At 47.4% G+C, this 12381-nt stretch overlaps 1 protein-coding gene across 1 annotated transcript in view; it reads left to right on the top strand.

The window, feature by feature from the left end:
* LOC116980330 (zinc-binding protein A33-like) overlaps nt 1-12381 on the top strand; it is a 32551-nt gene that overhangs the window by 14915 nt on the left and 5255 nt on the right. The window contains exon 3 of the mRNA XM_033032445.1: nt 11072-11305. Within this exon, the coding sequence (XP_032888336.1) occupies nt 11072-11305 (234 nt within the window). The remainder of the gene's footprint in view (nt 1-11071; nt 11306-12381) is intronic.

Genomic DNA, 12381 nt, shown 5'->3' with positions numbered 1-12381 from the left:
AAGATGTTGACGGTTGCGTCTGTAGATCCCTCCGTCTGAACTCACCAGGTATGAGCGCGGCTCTTTTGCGGGACTGTGGATGAAACCCAAATGGCCATAGCCCTTGTTGGTTTGAAAGCGAACGACTTGGCCACTGGAGAGAGGATTAAGTGGTTTACTGGACATTTTGGGTATCGCGTTTCAGTTGGAGTTGTTTCTGGACGGCAAGAGGTGAACGAACCTGTGGTTGCAGTAATTGTTGGGGCACAGGCAGTGCAGCACAGGTCTGTCGGGAGATCAGGTGTTGGCCAGGAGCTCCCAGTATTGGGTCACGGGCGATGTTTCTCAGGTTGAGCAGGTCCAGGTAGACATCGGATTTAGCAAGGTGTGAGCGCTCCATCAATTGCTTGGCGCTCCAGACAGCATGTTCTGCAAGTCCGTTTGATTGTGGGAATTCTGGAATGCTGGTGACATGGTGAAATTCCCATCGTTGACCGAAGTTTTTAAAGGACTGACTAGTGAGCTGACTGCCGTTATCTGACAAGAGGCATGCGGGGGCACCGTGTACGGCTAAATGGCGCGCCAGCTTTTGGATTACTGCAGCGGATGTTGGGCTTTGGAGCAGGTCGACTTCGAACCAGCCCGAATACGAGTCAACGAGAACCAGATACTGTTTGCCATGCCACTCAAATATGTCAGTAGCAAGCGTGGTCCAAGGCAGAGGGGGAAGAGGATGTGAGAGCAGGGGCTGCTTCTGTTGGTGTGGCATCAGACTTGCAGACGGCGCAGATTTGAAGTTTCTCGCACACGAATTCGGTCATTCCGGGCCAGAAAATCATGCTCTTTGCTCGGACTGTGGACGGCATTAAAATATTTGTCCCGTAGGGCAGTTTGGATGACTGCTTTGTGACCCTTGATTATGACACCGTTCTGCAGCACCAGTTCATCGTGGACCAGGTAGTATGGGCGAATAGGAAGTGGGGCGCAATATTGTTTATCCGGCCAGCCACGCCGGATGACTGACGACAGTAGCTGTAAAGTTGTATCCTCAGCCGTATGCTCTGCCAGGTCGATCAGGCATTCTGTAGGTACGTACGGCACCATCATTACTGTGAACTGGTCATTTTTAGACGGCTGTTGTTCGCAGGTTGTTCATGGGGCTCTTGATAGCGTGTCGTTGCAGGCGAGCAGGAGCAGCATGAATGGTTTTGTTCAGAATGGTGACCAACATTTGGTGATCTGTGTCAACAACCCCGGACTTCCCAAAAATAAAGTCCTTGAAGTCCTTGAATTTTGTGCAGGCAAAAACCACGGCTAGGAATTCCTTTTCAATCTGGGCGTATCGTTGTTCAGTCTCACACAGGGTACGGGAGGCGTAAGCAATAGGTCTGCAGTCTCCTTCAGCGGCAGTCTGTAGGCAAGCAGCTCCGAGTCCATATTGGGAGGCATCACACGTGAGTATCACTGGTAGGTTTAAATCCATATAAGCGAGGGTAGGGGAACTGGACAATTGTAATTTAAGATTTCAAAAGCCCTCTGGTGTTGTGGGCACCAAGACCATGCAGTGTCCTTGTGAGGGGGGCAGATATTTCGCTGAGGTTGTTCCCCAAGTAGTTAACCATTCTCAGGAATCTCTGCAAGCTTGTCATGTCAGTGGGAACTGGCATCTCGTTGATGGCAATGGTCTTGGAGTGGTCAGGTCTGAGGCCGTAAGTGGTGAATACGTGTCCAACATACTGGACCTCCTTGATGCTTGAGGTGGATGTCTTTCGCATGGTCCAGTATTTTTTTTAAATTGGCATCATGTTCAGCCATGTTGCGTCCAGCAACGAGAATGTCATCAACAATGATGGCACAAGGATACCCCAGCAAATAATTGTTCCATTGTACGCTGGAATACTTCGCTAGCAGAGTTGACGCCAAAGGGCATCCTCAGAAATTTGTGACTGCCAAAGGGGGTGCCGAATGTGGTGAGTTTGGATGAGTCAGGATCCAGTGGGATCTGCCAGAATGAGCTTTTGGCATCCAGAACAAAAAACACAGAGGCACTGCCCAGCTGAGCAGCAACTTCCTCCACCGTGCACATCGGGTAGTGCGGGCGTTTGATCGCTGTGTTCAGGTCTCTGGGGTTGATACAAATTCGGATTCCTTCCTTGTTTTCTTTGTTGCGACCACCATGGTGGAAACCCTGTCGGATGGGTTGGTAACCGTGGCAATGACACCCAGGGACACCATCCGCTGAAGCTCATTGTGTACAGTGTCACGCATAGCATGTGGAATGCGGTGTGCTGCTCGTACTACAGGTAAGACTTTTGTAGCGGTGACGATGTTGTATTTGATGGGTAGCTTCCCAAGCTTATCGTCGAAAAGTTCCTTGTACTGGACATGGGCAGGAGATATTTCATGGACAGCAGCCCCAAAAGTTACCTGTCCTAGGTTCTGGCATGCGTTAATGCCAAGCAACCCCGGTGTCGATCTTTGCAACAGTAATCATATTGTTGACACAAAGTGAGACTTCAGGGTGGGGTTGCTTGTTAGTGGAATCATCCAGGGAGTGTATGTTATGACTGTTATCTTCATGCTCGGGGAGAGTAACCAGAGGAGGCGCTGGTAGCTCTTGGTACTCGATGTCAGAATCTTCATGTTTAACATGTGCACAGGCTGCCTTGTAGCTGGTTTTGGGCAAAGATATTAGTACGGTCCAGTTAGTGCGAAGGTCACACAGTTGTCTGAATTCGGTGAGCAGAACATCGGGATCATCAATATGTTCATCAGGTACCACGATCTGATTGTTGTGATCAATGATCTTAGAGCGGAGTAAGATGGTTCACTCCGCGAAAAAGCCGTAGCAGCTGATGGGTAAAATTCAGCGACATTCCCGTATCCGGCTTCTGTCAAGGCGGCATCATCTAGAAGCGGAGCTATAACGCAGGGTTCTTCGTAAATACAGCAGTTCCACACTTTAATTCTTTTAAAAAAATGTATTAGCGCTCTAACAATCGTAAAAAAGTCTGCGGTAATTAAAACTATCGGAATTACTTTGGAGGCACCTCTGCGATTCATCTCCTGTACATTTTACCCCCCCTGAATATTTTATCTGCGGTTTTAGACTGAGCTAATCTTGCAGAGGGTTGACGGGTTTTCCTTGCTAAGGGATTACCTGCGACCCTAACAACACCTCAAATCCTCTGTATGCTGGATGAGACATAACTCAGGGCAGTTCTTCGATCTTCACGGTGATGTACCTTAATGTCAAGGATAGACACGAAAAGCTGAAGTAACTCAGCGGGTCAGAAGAAGGGTCTCGACCCGAAACGTCGCCTGTTCCTTTTCTCCAGAGATGCTGTCTGACCCGCTGAGTTGCTCCAGCTTTTTGTGTCTATCTTCGGTTGAAACCAGCAACTGCAGTTCCTTCCTACACCTTAATGTCAATACGTTTCCGAATTTATTGAGTGCAATGATATCTATTAAATTTTTTTGTATCAAAGCTTCTCAGCGTGTGATTACCAAATTGCAGACAATTTTGCCAAATTTCTGGCTACCATCGTGTTGTGAACTTATGACTGTACTCTATACCTGTCCGATCCATGTACCTTTCTAAATGTTTCTTAAATGTTACGATAGTTAAGATAAGCAAAAAAGGTTGACGACCCCTGAAAAACCTAACCGTTGATCCTGTCCTGCCAGCCTTTGTGCTCATTGATATTTTATTCATAATATTAGGATTTTGTATAGAGTGAGAGGGAGATAGGTTGAATGAATGAATGAAAGAAAGAAAGAAAAAGGTTGCTCAACAAATAGTTAGAGATCACAAGAAAGAATGAAGAGAATTTATATATTTTATATATATATTATATATTTATGTACGTATATGTCACACACACATATATATATATATATATATATATATATATATATATATATATATATATATATATATATATATATGCATCATATATATATAATGAATACATATGTGTGTGTGTGTGTGTGTATATATATATATATATCTATCTATATTTAAAACTGTGTGTGTGTGTTTCTGCCTGTCTTGTGGGTGCCAGCCTTTGATTCGTTGCTACGCAAACACCACACGCAGAAACTCCGGGATTTTTTCCATTTCGGTAGAGATTTCACTTTTCATTCCAAGTATCCACTCCTGATTAAATGTCATCGTGTTTATGTACACATTTTTAATAAAATCCTTCTCCCCGCCCCCACTCACTCATTTTGTCGCCTCCTGCTGGCCAGCGACCATAACGGCTGCTGGCGCCCGCCTCTCGCCTCAAAGACGCCATTTAAAAACAGCCGAAAGAAGCCACCCCACGACCGCCAGCTGTCTCCCCCCTCTCTCTGTCTCTGCCCTCTCTGTCTCTGTCTCTGTCTCTGTCTCTGTCTCTGTCTCTGTCTCTGTCTCTGTCTCTGTCTCTCCCTCTCTCCCTCTCTCCCTCTCTCCCTCTCCCTCTCCCTCTCCCTCTTCCTCTCCGGACACTGCCGCCGCAGGCAAAGCCCGGTTCGACGACCGCCCGCTGCCTCGCTCAGCATCCTCAGGTCTATCCCCGCCTGTGGGCCCCCCCTCCAGTCCATGCCTGGTGGAAGGGCGATTATGGGGTAAAAGGAGCAAATTAATAATATTAATATATTAACAAGGGGGCCCGTGTGTGCGGGGGGGGGGGTCCGTGTGTGCGGGGGGGGGGGGTTGTTAGTGTGTGTGTGGGGGTGGTTAATGTGTGTGGACAACGGGTCTGCACTTGGTCTAATAAATATATTATATATATATATATTAGACCAAGTGCAGACCGGTTGGGTCTGTTCCCCCAACGTGCAGTATATCTGCACGTATATATATGGAACCAGTAATATATGTGTGTTTGTTATATAATTATATAATTATATGCATCTATATTACATTTATGTATGTATGTATCACACACACATATATATATAACAAATATATATGTGTTCATATATATTATATGTCTATATTATTAAAAGTCGACCACTTCCTGTTCTGTATATCGATTTTAGAAAAAACGCTGCGACTTACAGCTGAGATTTTTGGCTATCTTACTCGGAGTCCCCCTCCGCTGCGCAGGACAAGAGGATTTTTCTCATTGATGAAAAATAAAAGAGTTATTAGTGTTTAAAAAATGTTGAGATTCTCTCTCCTGAAGGCCAAGCCCCTTCTGGAGGGACTATAAAGCCCGGAAGTGTTGAGTGCCTCAGTCAGTCTCCGCAAGATGGGGGAGCGAGAGGGTCACGTCTCTCAGTCTGAGCTGTGAATAACACTGAACATATGTCTACTAAACTGTGAGTGTTTTTACTGACCGGTCAGTGCCCTTAATGTGGTTTGAAAATATGGTTTGGAAATGCTAAAGCTATGTTGCCTTTGGTTTGGAAATGCTAAAGCTGTGTTGCCTTTGGTTTGGAATTGCTAAAGCTGTGTTGCCTAATTAAAGTTGCCTTGCCTAATTAAAGTTGCCTTGCCTAATTAAAGTTGCCTTGCCTAATTAAAGTAGCCTTTTCTAATTAAAGTTGCCTTGCCTTCTATATAATTAAAAGTCTAATCTTAACCACTTCCTGGTTGCGCTTTATATTGATTTTAGAAAAAATGCTACCACGTACGGCTGTTTCCCATTGATGAAGAGTTATTAGTGTTTAAAAAATGTTGAGATTCTCTCTCCTGTCAATCACACCATGAAGGCCACGCCCCTTCTGGTGGGTTGGACTATAAAACCCAGAGATGTGGGCGTGGCTCAGTCTCTTCAAGATGGAGGAGGGAGAGGTCGCGACTCGCTGTCTTTAGTGGCCTTGCACCCTGCTTGAAATGGTATGAAACTGCACTTGAATTTGGTGGCCTTGCACCCTGCTTGAAGTGATAAGAAAATGCACTTGAATTTGGTGGCCTTGCACCCTGCTTGAAATGGAATTTCAAGGAATAGCCGTGAGTCAACTGCCAACCCACCAGCCGTAAGTGAGTGAGCTGACAGCACAACAGGCTTGAGTGACTGAGCTGCCAGCCCAAGAATGCATTCGGCCCACAATGTCTATACTAGCCCTCTGGAAACCAGTCCCTTCAGCTCACAACACCCATACTAGTGATCCAGAAAGCCTCCCCCCCCTACTGGCCAACAATATTGGAATTGGTGGAGAGGTGGAATATTGCGTTGGGGGACCAGCTCTCCCATGTGATGCTGGGACCCAATGGGTCCTACTTAGTCTAGTATATATATATAAATATAATTGCCTTTATGGGTGCATACAAGCAGTTGTGAACAATGGGATTAGATGAATTACAGAGTGCAAGTTTAATACAAAAATCAATTCAAAGACAGGACTTGAGCCATTTAAAAAAAAATTTTAAAAAACATTTAAAAACACACAAACTGTTCCCCTGCAACGCTGATTACTGCAAGTTTAATACAAAAATCAATTCAAACACAGGACATGAGCCATTTAAAAAAGAAAAATGTAAAAAACATTTAAAACATTTAAAAACACACAAATTGTTCCCCCGCAACGCTGATTACACTGCACGAGGCAAAATTGAAGTCGTCAAGTTTATTCGTCACATACACATACGAGATGTGCAGTGAAATGAAAGGTGGCAATGCTCGCGGACTTTGTGCAAAAAACAAACAAACAAACAAACTACAAACAGAATGGAACAGAATCACATATTCTTTTACATATTAAATATTGTGGGCGGAAGGAAAAAGGGAAAAAAAAACAGCAATTTTGAAAAGACACCACACAACAGTAGAATGGTTCAGTAAAGTTAGTCCCTGGTGAGGTAGGAGTTTACAGTCCTAATGGGCTCTGGGAAGAAACTCCTTCTCAACCTCTCCGTTCTCACAGCATGGCAACGGAGGTGTTTGCCTGACCGTAGCAGCTGGAACAGTCCGTTGCAGGGGTGGAAGGGGTCTCCCTTGGCTCTGGAGTTGCACCTCCTGATGTATAGTTCTTGCAGAGGGGCGAGTGAAGTTCCCATAGTGCGTTTGGCCGAACGCACTACTCTCTGCAGAGCCTTCTTGTCCTGGGCAGAGCAGTTCCCAAACCAGATTGTGATATTTCCGGACAAGATGCTTTCCATAGCTGCTGAGTAGAAGCACTGGAGGATCCTCGGAGACACTCTGAATTTCCTCAATTGCCTGAGGTGGTAAAGGTGCTGCCTTGCCTTACTCACGAGTGCTGCGGTGTGTGATATCCATGTTATATCCTCAGAGATGTGGATTCCCAGGTATTTAAAACAGCTCACCCTATCCACAGTATCCCCATTTATCCTCAATGGTGTGTACGTCCTCGGATGATGTGCCCTCCTAACGTCCACGATCAGCTCCTTATTTTTTTGATGTTCAAGAGGAGGCTGTTGTCCTGACACCAGAGTGCCAGATCAGCCACCTCCTCCCGGTAGGCCTTCTCATCGTTGTCTGAGATCAGGCCCATCACCACAGTGTCATCAGCAAACTTGATTATCGAGTTGGAGCCATCTGGGCCTGCAGCTTTCCTCGTGTTCACCCGTGTCAGAGCCCTCCTCACGTCATGCTCGGACAGCGAGAATGTGTGCACATTCCTCCCTTCAACTTCGGTAGCCAGCCCGCTGGCGGTATTGTCGATAGTCGGCAGACCTGGGGTGGTGTTGCCTGTCTCGACACGAGCGTAGAAGGAGTTCAGGTCATCAGCTAGGGAGGTGCCGGCACTTGCGGATGAGGGTGGGGTGCTCCGGTAGTTGGTTACAATCCGTAGCCCCTGCCACAGGCGTCAGGTGTCCTGCTGCTCCATCTGTGACTCCATCTTGTCCCTGTACCTCATTTTTGCGTCCTTCACCGCCCTTCGCAGTCGCCAGGCCCGAGTTGTAGGCAGCGGTGCGAGCATTCAAGGCAACACCAACGGACCTGTCTACCCAGGGTTTTTGATTCGGAAAGGTGCTTACCCTTACCGTGAGGACGATGTTGTCGGTTATTGTTGCGATGAAGTCCGTGACTGCTTCCGCGAACTCACTGACGTCACTGGAACTTGCTTCGAACATATTCTAGTCGACATCTATCAGTGCATATTGCAGCATGGCCTCTGACTGGTCGGACCACCGCTTGACGTCCCTCGTCTCTACCGCTTCCCGAACTATCCTCTGTTTATACTCCGGCAACAGGAAAATGGCAGCGTGGTCAGATTTTCCTAGGGGAGGGAGTGAAACGGCCTTGTAGCCCTTCCTGAACGGCGTGTAGCAGTGGTCCAAAGTTCTCTCCCCCCTGGTGGCACACGTGATGTGTTGGTAAAAGTTCGGCATGACCTTCTTGAGATTTGATTTATTAAAATCTCCAGCCACCACCATAGCCGCATCCGGGTTCTTGTTTTGATGTCGACATAGCTCATCGTGTAGGGCCGATAGTGCCATGTCAGTGTCCACCTGCGGTGGAATGTAGACGACTGTGATGATCACTGAGCCGAACCCCCGGGGAAGGTAGAATGGGCGGCATGAGATTGTCAGGTGCTCCAGATCCGGCGAGTAGGAACGGGAAAGCATCTTGATATTTCCAAGGTTGCACCAGTTGTTATTGGTCATGAAGCAGACTCCTCCACCCTTGGATTTCCCAGATGCTTCTGTTCTGTCAGCACGGTGGACAGTGAAGGACTCGGTTGGGCAGATTACCTGATCCGGAATCAGTGAGGTCAGCCATGTTTCGGTCAGGCAGAGGATGTTGCAGTTCCTTATGTCCCGCTGGAATCTGATCCTCGCCCTGAGGCTTGGGCTCTCAGCCTATTCCGAATCCCCCCCCGCTTACCTCAATGTTTTCTCCGGGTTTTCCTTGTAGTCGCGCTCCCATTGTTGTTGCAAAGGTTCAAAGGTTATTTTATTGGTCACATACACCTAGGTGTAGTGAAATGCTTCTTGCCAATGCAGCACATAAAGAAAGAATACAGACATAACAGTAATAAGTGATTTAAACATAAAAAACATCCCCCCACAATGGTTCCCATTATGAGGGAAGGCACAATGTCCAGTCCCCATCCCATGTCCACCCAAAGTCGGGCCTATTGAGGCCTCCACAGTTGCCTTTACGGAGGCCCGATGTTCCAGGCCGTTCTCTCCGGGTGATGGTGTTCTGGCGTTGGGAGAATCCTCTCAGCGGCATGGGAACCCTGGAATGGCCGCTTCCCTTACCGGAGACCGCGGCTTCCGTAGCCATCAAGGCCGCGCCGGATGGAGCTCCACCACTGGCGATCTCGTTGTGAGATCCCAGACTCCCGGTGAAAAGTTCAGCGCCGCTGCCCGCAGCCGGCCGCTCCATAGTCCCGCAGCTCCGCGATGTTCATCAGCGGTCTTCAGCTCACCGGAGCTCCAGCGCGGTGACCCGGGCAAGGCATCGCCTGCTCCGCTCTGCGATAGCGTTCCAGCGCTGTGCCGCTGCCGAAGCCGAAGTTCTGGGCGGTCCCCTCAGGAAACGCCGCTCCAGGCCCGCTGGTAGGCCGCGAGGATGGGTCGAAAGTGCAGCCCGGAGAAAAGCTGCCTCTCCGACCAGGTAGGGACCCTAGAAAAGTAGTTTCCCCCTTCCTCCCCCCCCACCCCCCACATAAAAAAGACTAGAGCTACAAAAACAAAACACTAAAACTCACTAAAAATAAAAAAAGAGTGAAAAACTAACAGCTGCAGGCTGGGCAGCCATACCGCACAGGACGGCGCCCCAACATTTTTCGCAGCAGCCTCTGTTGATCTCTGCTGGCCACGCTGGATCGGTAAGTACAGCGTTTAAAAAGTCTCCGTTTGCACTAGAATTTAGATTTAAGAGGGTTTCCCTGCCATACTTCGTTAGTACTAGGCAGTTAGAACTTAGAAATAAGTTAAAAAGGAACATGAAAGTTAACAATACGCACAGTTTTCGCGGAGCTGCCACAATGGCGACTGGACAGGGCCGCGCATTTTTTATATATTTTTTTGTCGGGTCGGGGTTACTGAAATAGCGGAAGTTACGCTCCGTTGCATACTACACATCAGTCCATTCGATTTTGCAGGAGTGGACCATCTTGCTCCGCTCTAAGATCTTTGGTTGTGATCCAGAACTGCAGGAGCAAAGTTGAAATGCTCTGCTCATTTGCTAGCTTCTGGGCCAGCGATGTTGAGAAGTATAGAGGCACGGTGTTCTGGTGGAACGTTACGATGAGCAGCATGGATGTAATGGTTGAAATCATGCTAGAAATCCCGCCAACGTTCAGCGGAATGAGTTGGCCATAGCAACACGAAGAAAGGGACAAAACGGGTGAAATAAAACACTGGTAATAAATTAATAACTGATATACTTAAACTCAGGGTGGGTCCACAATGTCTGACACCATGTTGAGTAGTTCACACATACTCACAGATCTGGTATAACAATATTTATTGAGTAACGTATACAACGCATGTTACTCCTACCACGCAGCAGTACTGATTGGCAGCACATGTCGGGTTGCGATAATATGAATGGTGTGGTAGTAGGCGGAGCTTATAATACATTGGTTAGTAAGTAATGTAACCAATCTAGAGGGTTACATTCCGATAAGCCCATCGTAAATCGAAAATATCGTCAGTCGAAAAAGCATTTAATACAATTTGATCACGTGACCGGAAGTGAGTTACGGCCTGCTGCCGTTGCCCAGCGTTTGCACCATCGTAAAGTCGAAATATCGTAAGTCGAAGCATCGTAAATCGGGGAGCATCTGTGTTGAGGAGCACTTGTATTAAATGTATTCTTCCTCTTGCCCCTAGCTTAGATCATCAGAAACTGGGGATGGAAACGTTGCCCTCTGGCCCTTTCAGACCAGCACCAGGCACATGTGGACAGTGAGAGATCAGGTCAATTGGCTCCCAACTGCTTGGATTGTGCTTTGTAAAGAGAGGTTCCAAACACACTGTTGTCTTTACTACTATTTATTGGTAATACACAAACGTTGCTGCCCTAGCTGTACGTGGTCTGTCACAGGAGCTGGAGAGAGATCAATGGGTGGGGAGGTTGCATTTATACTTCTGATATGGGGAGTGGTTAGTAGTGGTGAGGTCACTATGTTAAAGGCACATGCACATGGTAACCTGGTAATTTATCGATTCTTTCACCAGGAGGAGATTGAGACGCTCCAGCATCAGGTGGGAGATGATTTTGCTGCTTTGCGGAATTTCCTGGATGCGGAGGAGAAGGCTTTGATGGAGGAGATGGCCACTGAGGCACAGGGGACCTTGGAAGAGCTGGACAGATTGAAGTCGGAATGCTTGCAGAGGATGGGAAGCCTGAAGAGGCTGGCAGAGCCCTTGAACTCAACACTGCAGACTGACAATCTGAGAGAAATTCTGAAGGTGTGCAATGTCCTGGGCCTGACGACAGTCACCAGTTTCCTCTGCTCCCTTAATTCAATCATAAGCAAAAAAAAGAAGCACAATGTTTTAAGATCCTTTCTGCTGCTGTCGTTTTCTTTAGTGTCAGGCATTGCTTAGTTTTGTTTAGATTTGCAGCGTGGAAACAGACCTTTCGGCCCATTGAGTCCGCACCATCCAGCGATCCCCGCACACTAACATTATCCTACATACACTAGGGACAATTTACAATGTTACCAATCCAATTAACCTTCAAACCTGTACGTCTTTGGAGTGTGGGAGGAAACCGGAACATCTGGGTAAACCCACGCAGAACACAAGGAGAATGTACAAACATTGTACAGACAGCGCCCATAGTCAGGATCAGCCCTAGTCAGGTGAGAGGCGTCTGCTTACAGCTGTGAATTTACAGGCATTGGTTATTTGGTGCAGGAATAGACAGAGCATTAGAGACTGTGGAGAAATGGTTTCTCGAGTGCGGCAAACTAGACAGCATGAGTTACTGACACAGAGCATGTAGTAGGACTGTGGAGGAAATGTGCTCGCGGGCGGCACGGTGGCGCAGCTTTTGAGTTGCTGTCTTACAGCTGTTGTAGCGCCGGAGACCCGGGTTGGATCCAGACTACGGGTGCTGTCTGTGTGGAGTTTGTACGTTCTCCCCGTGACCTGCGTGAGTTTTCTCTGAGATCTTCGGTTTCTTCCCACACGCCAAAGGCGTACAGGTTTGATGGGTAATTGGCTTGGTATAAGTGTAAATCGGCCCTAGTATGTAGGATAATGTTAGCCTGTGGGGATCGCTGGTCGGTGCGGACTCAGTGGGCCGAAGGACCTGTATCCACGCTGTATCTCCAAACTAAAACTAAATCCAGTTAATAGAATACAAATTAAGTTTCATAAGGTGTTTGATAACATACCACACCCACAACAAGATTGTAGACTATGGAATGAAAGTGTCAGAAGGGAGAGAACATTGGCTACGTATCAGTATGATGAAGGTGTTTTTTAACTGAAGGCCTGTGTATAGTGGAGTCCCCAAGGGTTGATATAAATAGCACAGC

Source organism: Amblyraja radiata, chromosome 1 (genome assembly GCF_010909765.2).
Source record: "Amblyraja radiata isolate CabotCenter1 chromosome 1, sAmbRad1.1.pri, whole genome shotgun sequence".
Classification (NCBI taxonomy): domain Eukaryota; kingdom Metazoa; phylum Chordata; class Chondrichthyes; order Rajiformes; family Rajidae; genus Amblyraja; species Amblyraja radiata.
This window is presented reverse-complemented; position numbering and strand designations above follow the sequence as displayed.